An 18,802-nucleotide genomic window follows, 5' to 3' on the forward strand; every position below is an offset into this window, starting at 1 on the left:
GATGTGTTGTACCTGCATGATGTGGAAGCTGGTGGACCCCATTGTGGTTCAGAGTGACCACATCTGCAGCAAATGTGGTGGTTTGAGGAACTCCGGCTCAGAGTTGATGAGCTGGAGTCTGAGCTCCGAATACTGCAACACATCAGGGAGGGGGAGAGTTGCCTAGACACTGTGTTCCAGGATGTGGTCATACACCTTAGATTAACTGCCTCAAATTCAATCAGTGGTCAGGAACAAGCGAGGCAGGTATAGGGATCCAGGGGTAGTGCTGAAGAGGCCTTAGCCCCTGAGCTTGGTTAACAGGTTCGAGATTCTTGCTCCCTATATGGATGAGATCAGGGCTGTAGGGAAGATGAGCAAACTGACCATAGCACAGGGCCATTCAAGACAGGGGAGAAAAGAGAAATGTAGTTGCAATCAGGGATAGTATAGTCAGGGGAATAGACTCTGCTCTCTCCGACCAAGATCAAAAGTCCCGAAGGATGGGTTGCCTGCTTTATGCCTGGATTCAGGATCTCTCATGTGGGCTACAAAGGAACTTGGAGTGGGAGGGGAACGATCCAACTGTTGTGGTCCGTGTAGGTACCAACGATGCAAGTAGGAAGAGGAAAGATGTTCTGCTGAGGGAATATTAAAAAGCAGAATCACCACTAGCATCTTGGCACAGGATCAACAAGATTAAAGTGGTAAATGCGTGGTGCAAAGAATGATGTGGGAGAAACGGGTTCAAATTCATGGGAGATATTGGCACCAGTACTGGGTGAGGAGGGAGCTGTTCCAATGAGATGGGTTCCACCTGAATGATACTGGAACCAAGGTCCTCACGAATTGCATAACGAGGGCTAAGGAGAAATAATGGGGGCTGTTTCATTTGCAAGGAAACTTATGGAAAATGTTTAAGGGGGGTGAGGAGTGAGGGGCACACAGAAGAGATTATTAAAGTTTCCACAACAAGTAAAAGGGCAGAGAGCATGGAGGAGTTCAGGATTCTAACTTCAGGTACAGCAGATAAGTGAACAGCTATGAGAAAGGGGCAGTCAACGTAGGACTTAGAGTATGGAACTTAAATGCATGTAGTATACTAAACAAGATAAATTAGCTCGTGATGCAGATTGAAATTGGTAGCAACGATGTTGTGGAAACCAGAGATGTGGCTCTAAAGAGATCAGGGCTGGGAATTAATATCTAAGGGTACACATCATATTGACAGAACAGGCAGATGGGCAGAAAGGGTAGGAATGCCTTATTCGTAAATAATTAAATCAGTAGCAAGATGTAGTATAGAGACAGAAGGCATGAAACAGATCTGGATTTTTTCATGACTGGAAGTGCATGCATCGGGCTTTGTAGGTCCCAGTATCCTTTCCTTGGTATATTTTAAGACTTAGTGGGAGGCATACTTGAGAAATTTGCAGATGGTTTAAATATTAACTTTTTTTAATGGTGGTACGTTGCAGCAAGATATTAATAGAATGGTCAGATGAAATTCAAATCAATGAAAAGAGACACAGTGCATTTGGGGAAGACAGATAGGCAAACAGGTGGGATACAGAGAGGTGTAGAGAAACGTTAGACCTTGGAATGGATGTGCAAAGATCCCTGAAAACAGCAGGCCAGGAAGATAAAACTGCTAAAAAGGTCAGGTACTTGCCTTCATTAACAGAGGCATCAAATATAAGAATGGGTAGATTCTGTGCGATCTGTGCAAAACACTAGTTAGGCCACAGCTAGAGTACTATGCACAATTCTGATCATTATTATATGCTGGGCAAGACTGAGAAAATAATATACAGAGGAAATTTGCAAGAATGTAATGAAGAATTTAAGATGTCAGAGAAGATGAGATTGGCTGTAGGTATGTGTACGGTCAATAGTAAGGTTAAAGTTTAAGTGAATGATAATCTTGAAATAAGTACAGTCGTTATGCTTAATAATGTTCTCACATGGTGAGATATTTAACCAAGGATGACTTTGGGAATATGAATTCAGCAGTTGGGACAATGGCACCCTGTGCAATCAGTGCTGCTTGCTACACAGATCAATGAGATAAGGGAATAGTTGAATTGCCATGGAAACTAGCAGCCTCAAGGTTGAGGTTGCGATAACAGGGGTCAGCACAAAGCTGAGAATGATAAATATGTACAGTAAGCTATTAAGAAGTCTTTTAGGTAACTAATATCTTTACAAAATCTTTGCTTCCTTGATTCATATAGGAGTCACTTTCACCCAGAGGTGTCTGATCCCATTACTGCTACATCTCCGTGATCCCCACAATATCGTACCTGCCAATTTCAATCTATACTACAAGCTCATCCAGTTAGACCCCAAATACCACCCCCTGAGAAAAGGAACAGGAAGTGACCGCACCACCAGAAATAGCATTACCTCAGGAAATGACATCACCAACCCAAAGAAACCCAAACATATAAATAGAAAGCAGGAATTTTCAGCAGTGGTTCACCTGAGGCCCATTGAAAATGTTACCTACTAGGGTGACGACATGTCTGGAAATGAACCTTCCAGCTCAGTGAGCATACCTATATCCAAAACCTGAACCTGAGCAACAAATCTTCTCAAAATTCGCTAATACTATCAGCTCATTGAGGTTTATAAAAAGGACTTGATTGAGTGGATTAAAAAGTGGATTAGCTTTTTTCTTTTAGAAGGAAGATTAACAACCCTGGAGGGTGAAGACTTGAAGTCACTGGCAGAAGAACTTAGAGAGGAGTTGAGGAGGTATCTTTGCACACAGAGGGAGGTGGGGTCTGGAAGGTGTTGCCTGAGAAGGCAATGCAGACATAGAAACTCTGATTGCATTTGAAAATTACTTGGGATGTTGTAACCTACAGGGCTATGGAAGAAGAATTGGAAATTGGGTTTCGGATAGATGACTCTTTTTCTTGTGGAACAGATGTGATGGGCTGAATGGTCTTCCAATACTCTATGTTTTGTGTAACATCGTTTCTGCCATAACATCAGGATTTCCCAAAGCCACATTATAGCCAATAGACATATCCCATTATTATAGCATGTCTGGGGGAAGGGAGAAACACTCGAGGCTACAGAGGGAGCTTGTTATGGGCCAGTGTATGGGGGATGTTAACAACAGATGTTCTTTTAGCTTTTGGCATAGTTTTTGCTGCTCATCTTTCCATGGGGAACTGTCTTCACAGCCTTCAGGACAATCGACTTTGACAGATATGTATGACAAGGCCTTTTTTTAAAGGTTTTTGTCCAATTTTCTTTTGAAAGTTTTTACTGCAACTGTTTCTATTGTCCTTTCAGGCATTGCATCTCGGCTTGGAACAACTGCATAACAAAATGTTTGTTCTGCCGGTCACCTTGCATCTGTATCTCTTTATTCATTTCTCCAGAAGTGGTTGAACAACTAAATCAAGCATTAACCCCAATTTAACAACAAAATACCCATGGAATGTGGGTATCATTGGTGTGAGACCAACACTGACTGTCCATTCTTAGCTGTCTGACATATCTCCTTTAAACTTCTCCTTCTACCTTTAAAGCTATGGCTGTAGTAGTTGACCTTTCCACCCTCGGAATAAAAGACTCCAACCATCCACTCTGTTCATGCCTCTCAAAGTTTTATGAACTTTTATTTGGCTGACTTCAGTCTCCAATGCTCTAGCAAAACCAATCCAATTATGTTCAACCTTACCTTACACCTAACAGGCTCTCATCCAGGCACACCCTGGTTAATCTCTTTTGCACCCTCTCCAAAGCCCCCTTTTCGTGTGACGACCAAAAATGCGCTCCGTACTTCAACAGAAGCCAAAGCAGTATGTTTGTTAGAGAGGGGAATATCCACAAGTGACTCCTGCACTGTCAGCTCACCCTTACTGGTGGTCACTAATCTATCTGGCTGAACCTTTGGTGTGACCGCATCCTTGAATCTCCTCTCTACAAATCTTTCTGTATGCTCCACATTAAGTCCAACGACTGCTCCAGCTGATCCATGGGGTCTGAGAGGAGCTGCAGATGAACATAGTTGCCAGTGATATTAACCTTTCCTTGATCTCCTACATCTCAGAGGTGGGGTATACCACTCCACTAACTACCATTACTACTCCTCCAGTAACTACTGGATTAAAAGAAAAGGAAAGACCTTACCTTGGTGCTAACTCCTCAGTGGGGCCCATTGCTGACCAAAGCCCACACATTTACCTCACCATCAGCACTTTGGCATCATGATCCCTCTCCAAATGGCCATTCCCAAGTTAGCGCAATTGTCAGACCCTCTTCCTCCTGTTGAGCACTGAGTCATTCATGATCCCAAACTCAGTCGTGGTGAACCAGCCGACCTCTCCCAGAAGCCTCCTCAGTCACTTCTCATTACTGTCCTCTGTAAATACAGCCTTCCTTCCCTGGTACCATTCGAATAAAGCACCTCTACATCCACTTAATTGTGTTGGTCGTATAGTGGAAACTACTGTGCATCGACACAGCCATAATCACAGCTATCAACCTTGAAATAATTGAGAGTGATGATTTTATAGTGTTTAACCGAAAAACTATGAGGTTCTTTTATTGTTGGCTTTTTTTTTAGAAACCTAAAGCACACAGAAAGAATTTGTCCATATCGTGTACCTTTCCCAAACTCAGGCCTTCCTTCAGTTTACATTCACTATCATAAAATAGGGAAAGACACATTAAATTTTCACTCAGCAAGGACACAATCACTTGTATGTGGCTATTGGTTAAGAAAGGAATGCTGGAGATGAATGTCTGCTGCTCTTCCTTAAATAGCATGTGATATTTTACAACAATCTGAGGAGGAAAATTGGCCATTGGTTTAGCATCATCTTAGAAGCAGTCATCTGGACAGGCCAGCACCCTCTGTGCTTTGTACTGAGGTGTTAGCTTATTTATATAATCACTCTCTAACTTTGGGTTATTGTGATTCAGAAATGAAGACACTACCACTGAGCAATGCCAAAACTAATAGATTTTTAAAAAGATATTTCAAACCATTTTGTTCTTATACATTAAATTATAGTAATTGTGACTCATAAGTGTTATTAAGCTTTGATTGTTTTTGCTATCTTATAATTATAGGGAGTTGGAATAAGACTCCCTGAAATGAAATTATTTATTCCTTAATACTTACATTAAAGTAATTTTTTAATGTGTGTTAAGTTGCAAATTTTGATAATGAAATGATACCATGGGGGTGAATTTCTATAAGGATGTCCCAATCTCCTGGTAAGTGGCAAGGTGGCTCAGTGGTTAGCACTGCTGCCGCACAGTACCAGGGACCTATGTTCAATTCCAGCCTGGGGCGACTGGCTGTGTGGGATTTGCACGTTCTCCCCGTGTCTGTGTGGGTTTGCTCCAGTTTCCTCCCATAGTCTAAAAATGTGCAGGTCAGGTGAATTGGCCATTAGTCAGAGGGAAATGGGCTTGGGTGGGTTACTCTTTGGAGGGCTGGTGTGGACTTGTAGGACCGAAAGGCCTGTTTCCACACTGTATGGAATCTAATCTAATCATTAGTGCAAATGTCCATTATTAGTTCAATTCAGAAGTCACACAACACCAGGTTATTGTCACTATACCTGATGAAGCAGCAGTACTCTGAAAGCTTGTGATTTCAAATTAACCTGTTGGTCTATAACCTGGTGTCGTGTGACTTCTGATTTTGTCCACCCCAGTCCAACACCGGCACCTCCACATCATTATTAGTCAGTTATATCTTTCCTTGGGGAAGGGGAGGTGGTAACAGAGTGGGATGGAAACAAGGGGGTAATTTCTGCCTACTTCACCCAAGAGAAACCCCCATGGAGCATTTCTTGTCATATCTTAGATAGCCATTGCCCTTCAGTTTTTCTGGCATTTTGCAACTGGATTGTCAAATAAAATAAGGAAGGTTTAAGTAAATCAAGGTAAAATGCTTAATTTGTGAAAATTTGAAATTATGCATCAAAATACCTTTCGACCTTGCAATGATCGAAAAGGTTCCAACAGCAGAAGAATGCTTATATAAAAAATACAACTTGAAGAATTCAGGTTACTGTTAAAAATTGAACAGTTTTTAGTCAATTGTTTAATTCTGATTTGGTGTTTCTGCAGAATACAATAGCGTGCTTTTTATGTCATATCTTATTATTAGCCTTTTCACAAGAGAGACCAACTAGCATTTCGAACACGTCCTACCTTTCAATTGTGTTAAAAGACAGTCTATCTTCAGCTTGGTTGTGCAGCTGCAGGCTATTCTACCTTTTAAGAGCAGTGGAACTCAAAGTCTTGCAAATATTTGCCATTGTATTTTTGCTTTCAAAGTTAAAAATGTAAAATTGTTACATTGCAAGCATTCTGGGTTCTCATGTCTGCAAAACAAAAATACAATTTAAATGCATGCTCCATAATTTTCTAATTGAGGCTATGCAACTTTTGTCTTCGTGATGTTCAAGCCTTGGATTCAGATTGAAGATGATTTGTGGAGTTGCTTGACAGAGAGATGCATGAATTTTAAAAGCAGCAAAGGACATTGAGTACTCAAAGGACTAATACACACAATATTACAGATAGTCAATTTACTTAAAAACAGAACAACAGATTTAGACAGATATTTAACTGTAAAGTCAGATAAAACAATCCAGTTTTCCATTTACAGCTACCAAAATGCTGTAAAAAAAAAGGACCGTTGAAGTGTTGTTTTCTGACAGAAAGATAATGGAAGCTCCAAATCTTGAGTTGAAAGTGAAAAATTTCGAACTGGACAGCCACAAAAGTGCAGGATAGTTCAACGACACAAAACTCTTGGAAATCTTGCTCCATTTGGTAGCTTTTGGTTCCACAATGTGAGGGCCTTCTTGGATGTACATTGCAGTGACGACCTGCACCATCCGTACAGGACGTTGACCAGTCCGCAGGAAGAGCATTAGTTGTTGTAGAGGCAGTCCACATCAACTGAACAGCAAATGTTCCCATTCTGGAAAGGAAAAGAAAATTTCACGTTCTCCACACAAGAGCTAAAGAAAAACCTTCATCTCGCCAAGCACTACCCTTCCACCTCACTGCTGGTTGTGAAAGGTATTTTGAAATGTTTTATAGAATAAAATGTGTGGATTATAAATATTACTATTGAGCTAGGCAATAAATTATATCCTGGGCCTCCTCCACTGCCAAATCAAAGCCACCCACCAACTGGAGGAAGGACGCTTTATCTTCTGTCTCTGGACCCTACAACCACATGGCATCCACATCAACTTCACCAGTTTCCAAATCTTCCTACCCCACCCCCCACCCCCCACAACCCCATCCCAGATCCAACCCTCCAACTCAGTGCAGTCATCTTAATCTGTCCTGTCTGTCCATCTTCCTTGCCACCTATCTGCTTCACCCTCCCCTCTGACCTATCATAATTAAGCCCCATCTGCATCCATCTATTGCTCTCCCAGCCACCTTTCCCTCAGCCCCACCCCCATCCCCCTACTTATCTCTCAGCCCCCTTCCACCCAACTAAATCCTGATGAAGACTTATGCCTGAAATGTCAACTCTCCTGCTCCTTAGATGCTGCCTGACCTGCTGTGCTTTTCCAACATTACACTTTCGGCTCTGACTTCCAGCACCTGCCGTCCCCACTTTCTCTTAACAAATTAGACAATAGCAAAAAACTGAAAAGTTGGGCCTAATATTTATTTATATTTGTTAATTATTTTTATTGTGTAAGGAAGCTCTAAAGTAATGGAAATGTCACACATTGAAGAGGACATTGGGACATTGAGGAATGACAGCCTATTTTACACATTGTCAGATTCTCATTATTGCATTGGAAGATGGAACTTGTGCTGCTGACTCACTACTTTCTGCTTGCTCTTAGTCAAGACCAGTTTGAATCCTATTGTTCACTTTGTGACCAAACTGGAGAGATTTTTGCACTTAAATGAATCTGGATAGCTTACATGCAGGTCAGAACAACCAGGTTTTAAGAGTTTCTCATTTACGAGAATCCTCCCACAGACTAACAACCCAAGAGCAATCCATCCAGACTCTTTCAAAATTCAGATACACATTTCAGCTTAACATAAAATAACTGTCTGGCAAGATAAGTGAAAGGAGCAGGAAATAAACTTGCATAATTTATTGCTAATGTTCAGTTCTTGTTAAAGTCTGCTGCATATTACTAACATTGGTTAAAAATTATTATTTTCATAATATCTTTTAAATATCGCATTATGGTAATATCTTTCCATATTTTATCTAAACTCATATATATATAGATTAATAATAACATTCAGAATTATTACAGCAATAAGAAGCCTGATCAATTTGATGTCAGGTGTAATGAATTCTATTTGTCATGGACAAATTGTTTGTGACTCAACATTGTGCACCTATCACTAAACTTTATTATTCGTGGAAAAAAAGACTTTCTAGTCATATAATCATAATGATATACAGCATGGAAACAGACCCTTCGGTCTAACTCATCCATGCCAACCAGATATCCCAACCCAATGTAGTCCCACCTGCCAGCACCTGGTCCATATCCCTCCAAACCCTTCCTATTCATATACCCATCCAAATGCCTCTTGAATGTTGCAATTGTACCAGCCTCCACCACTTCCACTGGCAGCTCATTCCATACATGGACCACCTTCTGTGTGAAAAGGTTGCCTCTTAGTATCTTTTATATCTTTCCCCTCTCACCCTAAACCTATGCCCTCTAGTTCTGGACTCCCCCACCCCAGGGAAAAGACTTTGTTGATTTATCCTATCCATGCCCTTCATTATTTTGTAAACCTCTATGAGGTCACCCCTCAGCATCCAATGCTTCACGGAAAACAGACCCAGCCTGTAGCTCAAATCCTCCAACCCTGGCAACATCCTTGTAATCTTTTCTGAACCCTTTCAAACTTCACAACATCTTTCCGATAGGAAGGAGACCAGAATTGCACACAATATTCCAACAGTGGCCTAACCAATGTCCTGTACAGCTGCAACATGACCTCCCAACTCTTGTACTCAATGTTCTGACCAATAAAGGAAAGCACCTTCTTCCTATCTACCTGTGACTCCACTTTCAAGGAGCTATGAACCTGCACTCCAAGGTCGCTTTGTTCGGCAACATTGCCCAGGACCTGACCATTAAGTGTAAAAATCCTGCTAAGAATTGCTTTCCCAAAATGCAGCACCTCACATTTGTCTAAATTAAACTCCATCTGCCACTTCTCAGCCCATTGGCCCATCTGATCAAGATCCCTTTGTAATCTGAGGTAACCTTCTTCACTGTCCCATACACCTTCAATTTTGGTGTCATCAGCAAACTCACTAAGTATACTTCTCATGCTCACATCCAAATCATTTATGTAAACGATGAAAAGTAGTGGATCCAGCACTGATCGTTGTGGAACTCCACTGGTCACAGGCCTCCAGTCTGAAAAACAACCCTCCATCACCACCCTCTGTCTTCTAACCTTGAGCCAGTTCTGTATTCAAGTGGCTAGTTCTCCCTGTATTCCGTGAGATCTAACCTTGCTAACCAGTCTCCCATGGGGAACCTTGTTGAACGCTTGACTGAAGTCCATATAGATCACATTTACTGCTCTGCCCTTATCAATCCTCTTTGTTACTTCTTCAAAAAACTCAATCAAGTTTGTGAGACATGATTTCCCACGCACAAAGCCATGTTGGCTATCACTAATCAGTCAAGTCATATAAACTCACAGAGGACATCGGAGTGCATCTGGGAAAATTAACAAACAGTGAAATTCACAACTAATCTTGGAGGAACTGTTGGGCAAAGTTCACAGCACAGAATCAGATAATTTAATTGTTGTTTTAAGTCTGTCCTAGAGAAAGGCTGCAGTAGTGGGTACAGTGGATTCTATCCTGATTATATGTTTTTGGAGATAAGTCTCTTGACTAAACTTAAAATATAAGCCATAGCTATTAATTTAAGCTGTGGCCGTGTTAGTAGAGGAATAAGACAGTGTTATTTTCTGGGTCTGTAGGTTGTGAAGGAGGAAAAATGGCCTTTGCAGTGATATGTACTTCTTGTCAGATGTGAGAGCTTAAGGGTTACTGTGGATTATATCTGCCATAAATGATGTTGGATGCGAATCTTATCAGATCAAGTGGATCAGTTGGAGAGACAAATAGAAGTGATGAGGAATTTGCAACAGCAGCAGTACATGATAGATGGCAGTTATAGGAAGGGGGAAAGTCTCAGATACAGTCACCTAGATGGGTTAACTCCAGGAAGGGTAAGAGAGGTAGGCAACTAGAGCAAGAGTCTTTTGTGGATATACCCATTTCAAACAGGTATCCTGTTTTGGAAAATGTAGGGAGTGATGGATTTTCAGGGGAACGTAGCACAAACAGCCAAGTTTCTGGTATTGAGACTGGCTGTAATGCAACTAGGGATATGTCAGCATCCAAAACATCAATTGTGTTAGGGGATTCTGTAGTCAGAGGTACAGACGTTTCTGTGGTCAGCAGAGAAAAAGAAGAATGGTGTGTTGTTTCCCTGGTGCCAGGATCAAGGATGTCTCAGAGAGGGTGCAGAGTGTTCTCACGGGGGAGATGGGCCAGCAGAAGGTCAATGTCCACATTGGAACAAATGACATTGGAAGGGAAAAGGTTGAGACTCTGAAGGGAGATTACAGAGAGTTAGGTAGAAATTTAAAAAGGAGGTCCTCAAGGGTAGTAATATCTGGATTACTCCCAGTGCAAGAGCAAGTGAGGGCAGGAATAGGACAATAGAGCAGATGAATGCATGGCTGAGGAGCTGGTGTATGGGAAAAGGATTCACATTTTTGGATCATTTGAATCTCTTTTGGGGTAGAAGTGACCTGTACAAGAAGGACGGATTGCACCTAAATTGGAAGGGGTTTAATATCCTGGCAGGAAAATTTGCTAGAACTGCTTGGGAGGATTTAAACTAGTAAGGTGGGGTGGGGAGGGGGGGCGGGGGTGGGGTGGCACCCAGGGAGATAATGAGGAAAGAGATTGATCTGAGACGGGTACAGCTGAGAACAGACATGAGTCAAACAGTCAGGGCAGGCAGGGACAAGGTAGGACGAATAAATTAAACAGCATTTATTTCAATGCAAGGGGCCTAACAGGGAAGGCAGATGAACTCAGGGCATGGTTAGGAACATGGGACTGGGATATCATAGCAATTACGGAAACATGGCTCAGGGATGGGCAGGAATGGTAGCTGAATGTTCCAGGATACAAATGCTACAGGAAGGATAGAAAGGGAGGCAAGAGAGGAGGGGGAGTGGCATTTTTGATAAGGGATAGCATTACAGCTGTGCTGAGGGAGGATATTCCTGGAAATACATCGAGGGAGGTTAGTTGGATGGAACTGAGAAATAAGAAGGGGATGATCACCTTATTGGGATTGTATTATAGACCCCCCCAATAGTCAGAGGGAAATTGAGAAACAAACTTGTAAGGAGATCTCAGCTAACTGGAAGAATAATATGGTGGTTATGGTAGGAGATTTTAACTTTCCAAACATCGACTGGGACTGCCATAGTGTTAGAGCTTTAGATGGAGAGGAATTTCTTAAGTGTGTACAAGACAATTTTCTGATTCAGTATGTGGATGTACCTACTAGAGAAGGTGCAAAACTTGACCTACTCTTGGGAAATAAGGCAGGGCAGGTGACTGAGATATCAGTGGAGGAGCACTTTGGGGCCAGCGACCATAATTCTATTTGTTTTAAAATAATGATGGAAAAGGATAGACCAGATCTAAAAGTTGAAGTTCTAATTTGGAGAAAGGCCAATTTTGACGGTATTAGGCAAGAACGTTCAAAAGCTGATTGGAGGCAGATGTGCGCAGGTAAAGGGACGGCTGGAAAATGGGAAGCCTTCAGAAATGAGATAACGAGAATCCAGAGAAAGTATATTCCTGTCAGGGTGAAAGGGAAAGCTGGTAGGTATAGGGAATGCTGGATGACTAAAGAAATTGAGGGTTTGGTTAAGAAAAAGGAGGAAGCATATGTCAGGTACAGACAGGATAGAGCGAGTGAATCTTTAGAGTATAAAGAAAGTAGGAGTATACTTAAGAGGGAAATCAGGAGGGCAAAATGGGGACATGAGATAGCTTTGGCAAATAGAATTAAGGAGAATCCAAAGGATTATATATGTTACAAATATATTAAGGACAAAAGGGTAACTAGGGAGAGAATAAGGTCCCTCAAAGATCAGCAAGGCGGCCTTTGTGTGGAGCCACAGAAAATGGGGGAGATACTAAATGAATATTTTGCATCAGTATTTACTTTGGAAAAGGATATAGAAGATATAGGCTGTAGGGAAATAGATGGTGACATCTTGCAAAATGTCCAGATTACAGAGGAGGAAGTGCTGGATGTCTTGAAACAGTTAAAGGTGGATAAATCCCCAGGACTTGATCAGGTGTACCGGGGAACTCTGTGGGAAGCTAGAGAAGTGATTGCTGGGCCTCTTGCTCAGTTATTTGTATCATCGATAGTCATAGGTGAAGTGCTGGAAGACTGGAGGCTGGCAAACGTGTCCCACTCTTTAAGAAGAGTGGTAAGGACAAGATAAGGAACTATAGGCCAGTAAGCCTGACCTTGGTGGTGGCAAGTTGTTGGAGAGAATCCTGAGGGACAGGATGTACATGTATTTGGAAACGCAAGGACTGATTAGAGATAGTCAACATAGCTTTGTGCGTGGGAAATCATGTCTCACAAACTTGATTGAGTTTTTTGATGAAGTAACAAAGAAGGCAGAGCAGTAGATGTGATCTATATGGACTTCAGTAAGGCGTTCGACAAGGTTCCCCATGGGAGACTGATTAGCAAGGTTAGATCTTGCAGAATACAGGGAGAACTAGCCATTTGGATACAGAACTGGCTCAAAGGTAGAAGACAGAGGGTGGTGATGGAGGGTTGTTTTTCAGACTGGAGGTCTGTGACCAGTGGAGTGCCACAAGGGATCAGTGCTGGGCCCTCTACTTGCCAGGGTTGGAGGATCTGAGCTATAGGAAGAGGCTGAACAGACTGGGGCTGTTTTCCCTGGAACGTCGGAGGCTGAGGGATGACCTTATAGAGGTTTACAAAGTTATGAGGGGCATGGATAGGATAAATAGGCAAAGTCTTTTCCCTTGGGTGGGGGAGTCCAGAACTAGAGGGCATAGGTTTAGGGTGAGAGGGGAAAGATATAAAAGAGACCTAAGGGGCAACATTTTCACGGAGAGGGTGATACATGTATGGAATGAGCTGCCAGAGGATGTGGTGGAGGCTAGTACAATTTCAACATTTAAGTGGCATTTGGATGGGTATATGAATAGGAAGGGTTTGGAGGGATATGAGCCGGGTGCTGGCAGGTGGGACTAGATTGGGTTGGGATATCTGGTCGGCATGGACGAGTTGGACCGAAGGGTCTGTTTCCATGCTGTACATCTCTATGACTCTATGAGGTGTACTGATATTTGAATGTAATTGGTACCTTTAGTCCTACTGTACATTATGTTATCATTTACAACTTTACATTCTTCCTTGTCTTGCTTGATATAGCAATGAATGGGTTTTGGGGAGAAGGCAGGAGAATAGGGTTGAGAAAATATCAGCCACGATCAAGTGACAGATAAGATGCAATGAGTTGAATGGCTTAATTTTGCTCCTACGTTTCATGGTTTTTCACAGCCATCCCTCTTATCCCAAATTGTCCATTCCTTCCACCTCATTCACAACATCTCTATCCCATCCCACCCCCCTTCCTATACTAATGCTACTTCAATTTCCACCCTCCAACACTGTACCATGATACATCTCTGTGCCAGCTTTTCTTCTATTCTCTTCTCCCATGTTGTTATCTCTGTACACAACACATCACAAACACACTCCCACTTCTCCCTCACTTACAGGGGAGTGTCTGTTGATGAGGTAGACCCCAGTTGGTTACTTGGATATTTTAAAACATTAGCATAAAATTCAGATAGTCCCAGAAGGGGCATGAACAAAAAAAAACACTACAAAATGTTAATGATAACTACTGAAAAGTGAACAGAGACTGTTCCGTGGAGGTTGTAAGGATGGCAGATGCTGGGAGTCAGAGTTGATAAAACGTGGCACTGGAAAAACACAGCAGGTCAGGCAGCATTGGAGGAGCAGACAAGCTGACATTTCAGGTCATAGCCCAGTGACATTCCCGCTCCTCCAATGCTGTCCAATCTACTGTATTTTTCCAGAAACTACTCCAAATTTGTTTCAGATTTCCGCAGTGTGATGCCTTTAATTAATACAGGAGATGTATGCTACATTCATAGAATCCCTACAGCGTGAAAACAGACCCTTTGGCCCAACAAGACCACACAAACTCTTCAAAGAGCATCCCGCCCAGACCCGTTCCCTTAATCTATATTTATCCATGATTAATACACCGAAATTACACATCCCTGAACACAATGGGCAATTTAGCATGGCCAATCCACCTAAATTTTTGGATTGTGGGAAGAAAGCACAGCACCCACAGGAAACCCTCACAGACACGGGGAAAATTTGCAAACTCCACACAGACAGTCACCCAAGGGTGGGATCAGACCCAGGTCCCTGGCACTGTGAGGCAGCAGTGCTAACCACTGTGCCATCCTAATGTACCAGGTCTAATTGGAGAGGCTGGAGATCCCTCCACGAGAAAAGAGAAGGCAAAGGGATAACTGCATAAGAGCTTTTTTTTTAATTTGCAAAGGTGTTTGCTAGGGTAGAGGTGGAGAAGATGACCGCTCCTTGAAAAGTCCAGATCAAAGAGACCACAAATATGTGATAGTCACAAATGAATAAGGAATTCAAGGGGTATTTTATTCAGATAGCATCAGGAATGTGACATATCACATGGAGCAGTTAAGGTAGTTTGGTTTATAGAATTCCTACAGTGTGGAAACAGGCCCTTCGGCTCAACAAATCCACACTGACCCTCCGAAGATGAACCCACCTGGACCCATTCCCCTACCTTTTTATCCTATATTTACCTCTGACTAGTGCACTGATAGGCAATTTAGCATGGCCAATTCACCTGACATGCACATCTTTGGACTTTGGGAGGAAACTAGAGCACCTGGAGGAAACCCATGCAAACACGGGGAGAATATGCAAACTCCACACAGATAGTCGCCCAAAGCTGGAATCAAAGCTGGGTCCCTGGTGCTGTTAATCACTGAGCCACCCCATAACCCTCAGTTTTAAATCTGAGATTGATCATTTTTTTGTTCAGCAAATGTATTAAGATTAGATTACTTACAGTGTGGGAACAGGCCCTTCAGCCCAACAAGTCCACACTGATCCACCGAAGCGCAACCCACCCAAACCCATTCCCCTACATTTACCCCTTCACCTCACACCACGAGCAATTTAGCATGGCCAATTCATGGTGGAGGAAACCGGAGCAAACCCACACAGACACAGGGAGAATGTGGAAACTCCACACACAGAGTTGCCTGAGGCGAGAATTGAACCCAGGTCTCTCGCGCTGTGAGGCAGCAGTACTAACCACTGTGCCACCGTGCCAGCATAAGGGAAATGGACGAAAGACAGGTATATGGAGTTAGGCCATAGATCAGTCATAATCTCATTGAATTGGATTGAATTGAATTTATTGTCACGTGTACCGAGGCACAGAGTTAAGTAGCATAGATAAGTAAGTAATAGGTAAACAGTGTCAAAAACAAAAACATAGGTACAGGTGAATGTTAAGAGTTTGTGATTCCATACAATGGTGGAACAGGCTTGAGGGGCTGAATGGTCTTCTCATATTCCTATGTTCATATGTGAATAGCACTGATGAAATTACGAGGAAGCTAAATTGCTACACGAAAGACAATGAGATTAGTCAAACTCAGAGCATCCTTGAGTGCAAGATAAAGAGCTGAAAAGAGCATTTGGGTAAAAATGCTTCAGTGCTTGTACTGTATGTTCCATACTGTTCTGTAGTTTTATATATTAATTTTAGTCTTATAAACTTGACAAATCAAATTGAGAAAGATAATTACGAGGGTTAATTTGTAAATATATTCAAGATGATTTCTTGGATCAACAATTTCTTGAATTGACCAAGGAACAATCTATTTTTAGATCTGGTAATTTGTACTGAGACAGTATTAATAATGATCTCATTACAAAGATTTTTGAAGGAAGAGTTCTCATAAAAATCAGAGAAAATCACATTCAGTTTGACAGTCAGAAGTGTGGGTCGAAAACTAATGCCTTAAATGTAAATATAGGCAGTAACAAAGATTGTACTGGGAGAATAGGTGACAAAAAACGTCAGATATTACGTTGATGCATCATTACTCTCAATAAATATATATTAAGTTGAAAAGAAAGTGAAAAACAAGCCATCTCTGACAATAAATTAAAGATAATATTAAATTTAGAGAAAAAGAATAAAATGCTGTGAAGATTAGTAAGAGAAGATTAGAAACGTTTCAGAGGCCAGCAAAAAATGATTTTGAAAATAAAACAAAAGGATAAAATATGAGTGTTAATGAGCAAATAATTTGCAGGAACATTTATCAATACATAAAATGGAAAAGAATAGCTGAGGTAATTGCTGTTCCCTTAGAAAGTGAGATTGGGGAATTATAATGAGAATCAAATATATTGCAAAGACTTTGAACAAGTAGACCCCAGGCTATAGTCCAACGGGTTTATTTGAAATCACAATCTTTCTGAGAGCTGCCCTTTCATCAGGTGAAGTAAAGTGAAGCATGCAGGTGCGGAATTTATCAGCAGAGAGTTCAAATGATCATACAAAAGATTTTTTGATCATTCTGCCTATAAATTTTTGTGCCTGCATGCTTCCCTTCACTTCACCTGATGAAAGGGCAGCTCTCAGAAAGATTGTGATTTCAAGTAAACTATTCGGAGTATAACCTGGTGTTGTGTGACTTCTGACCTTGTCCACTCAATCCAACACTGGCATGTCCACATCAGTTGAACAAGTACTGCATATCTATCATCACTATTGAAGTGCTAAAAGCAGCCCGAGATTAGTTGAACATCAAGGAGTAAGAGGTTAGAATATTGAACAGCCACTCTTAGCAGAGAAGTAACAGGAAAAATAATCTGACCTCCGCCCTGCACCCATTTTCCTTTGCAAGTCCTCATTTACTCATGACAACTTGTTCCCAAGTATCTTTGTGTTGTTAACAAATCTGGCTACAATATTAGTCCTTTCATCTAAGTTGTTCATACAAATTGTAAATACTTGAGGCCGTAGAATGTTAAATGAAGAAGCTACCTGAATATATGATGCATAGAGTTATAGAATCCTACAGCACAGAGACAGGCCCTTCAATCCAAACTGGTCCATGCCGACCAAAATGTCCATCTATACTAACTCAACTTCCCTGCACTTGGCCCATATCCTTGTCATCCTTTCCAATCCATGTATTTGTCTAATTGCCCTTTAAATATTGTTAATGTACCTGCCTCAACCACTTCCACTAGCAGCTCATTCCATATGCGTACCACCCTCTGTGTGAAAACGTTACCCCTCAGCTTCCCTTTTATTCCTTCCCCTCTAACCTTAAACTGATGCCCTCTAGTCCGCAATTCCCCAACCCTCGGAAAAAGGCTAAATGCATTCAGCCTATCCATGCCTTTCATGATCTTAGACATTTCTAAACAGTCCCCCCTCAGTCTCTTTATGTTCTAAAGATAAAAGTCGTAGCTTGTCCAACCTCTCCCTATAACTTTTGAGTCCTGGTAACAGTTGAAAATGTGTTGCTGGTTAAAGCACAGTAGGTTAGGCAGCATCCAAGGAATAGGAAATTCGACGTTTCGGGCATAAGCCCTTCATCAGGAATCCTGATGAAGGGCTTATGCCCGAAACGTCGAATTTCCTATTCCTTGGATGCTGTGCCTAACCTGCTGTGCTTTAACCAGCAACACATTTTCAACTGTGATCTCCAGCATCTGCAGACCTCACTTTTTACCTGAGTCCTGGTAACATCCTTGCAAATTTCTTCTGCACTCTTTCCAGTTTAATAACATCCTTCCTATAATAAGCTGACCAAAACTGAACACAATACTCCAAGTGCAGCCTCACCAACATCCTGTATAACTGCAATTTAACTTCCCAATTGGTAGTTATCTTCAACAATTCCTTGGATCCAGTTCCCAGTGGATTGGAGAGTGACAATTCAAAAATGTCAAGGGATGGAAAACAGAAAACCACAGTCCAGTTTGCCAAACAGCTGCCACTGACAAAATGTTGGAATCCATCATTAAGGAAGTTAAAAATCACACAACACCAGGTTATAGTCCAACAGGTTTAATTGGTAGCACACTCGCTTTCAGAGCGACGCTCCTTCATCAGGTGATAGTGGAGGGCTCGATCGTAACACAGAATTTATAGCAAAAATTTAGTGTGATGTAACTGAAATTATACATTGAAAAATTGATTGTCTGTTAAGCCTTTCATCTGTTAGAATACAGTGATAGTTTCACTTCTTTCATGTGTGGCTTCTTTCATGTGTTGACAACCACCTGATGAAGGAGCAGCACTCCAAAAGCTTGTGCTTCCAATTAAACCTGTTGGACTATAACCTGGTATTGTGTGATTTTTAACTTTGTACACCCCAGTCCAACACCGGCATCTCCAAATCATTTAAGTAGAGATTACAGAACATTCTGAAGAAGTCATATCAAATTTGAAAGTTAACTCTGTTCCTCTCCTTCTATAGATGGTCTCAGGCCTACGGAGTTTCTCCATTATTCTCTGTGTTTATTTCAGATTTCCAGCTATTTTGCTTTTATTTCAGAATACCGTGTTATTGCGTGATCTGGGAGCAATTATAAATGGAAAC

At 41.6% G+C, this 18,802-nt stretch overlaps 1 protein-coding gene across 3 annotated transcripts in view; it reads right to left on the reverse strand.

Annotated features, from left to right (window-relative positions):
- Nucleotides 1-6,671: 6,671 nt before the first annotated feature.
- LOC132824275 (protein kinase C-binding protein NELL1-like) overlaps nt 6,672-18,802 on the reverse strand; it is a 994,503-nt gene continuing 982,372 nt past the window's right edge. For all 3 annotated transcript variants that reach the window (XM_060838612.1, XM_060838613.1, XM_060838611.1), the window contains one exon: nt 6,672-6,946. In XM_060838612.1, coding sequence (XP_060694595.1) covers nt 6,896-6,946 — 51 coding nt within the window. In that variant the 3' untranslated portion in view covers nt 6,672-6,895. The remainder of the gene's footprint in view (nt 6,947-18,802) is intronic.

This window comes from Hemiscyllium ocellatum, chromosome 18 (assembly GCF_020745735.1).
Source record: "Hemiscyllium ocellatum isolate sHemOce1 chromosome 18, sHemOce1.pat.X.cur, whole genome shotgun sequence".
NCBI classification, from domain to species: Eukaryota; Metazoa; Chordata; class Chondrichthyes; order Orectolobiformes; family Hemiscylliidae; genus Hemiscyllium; species Hemiscyllium ocellatum.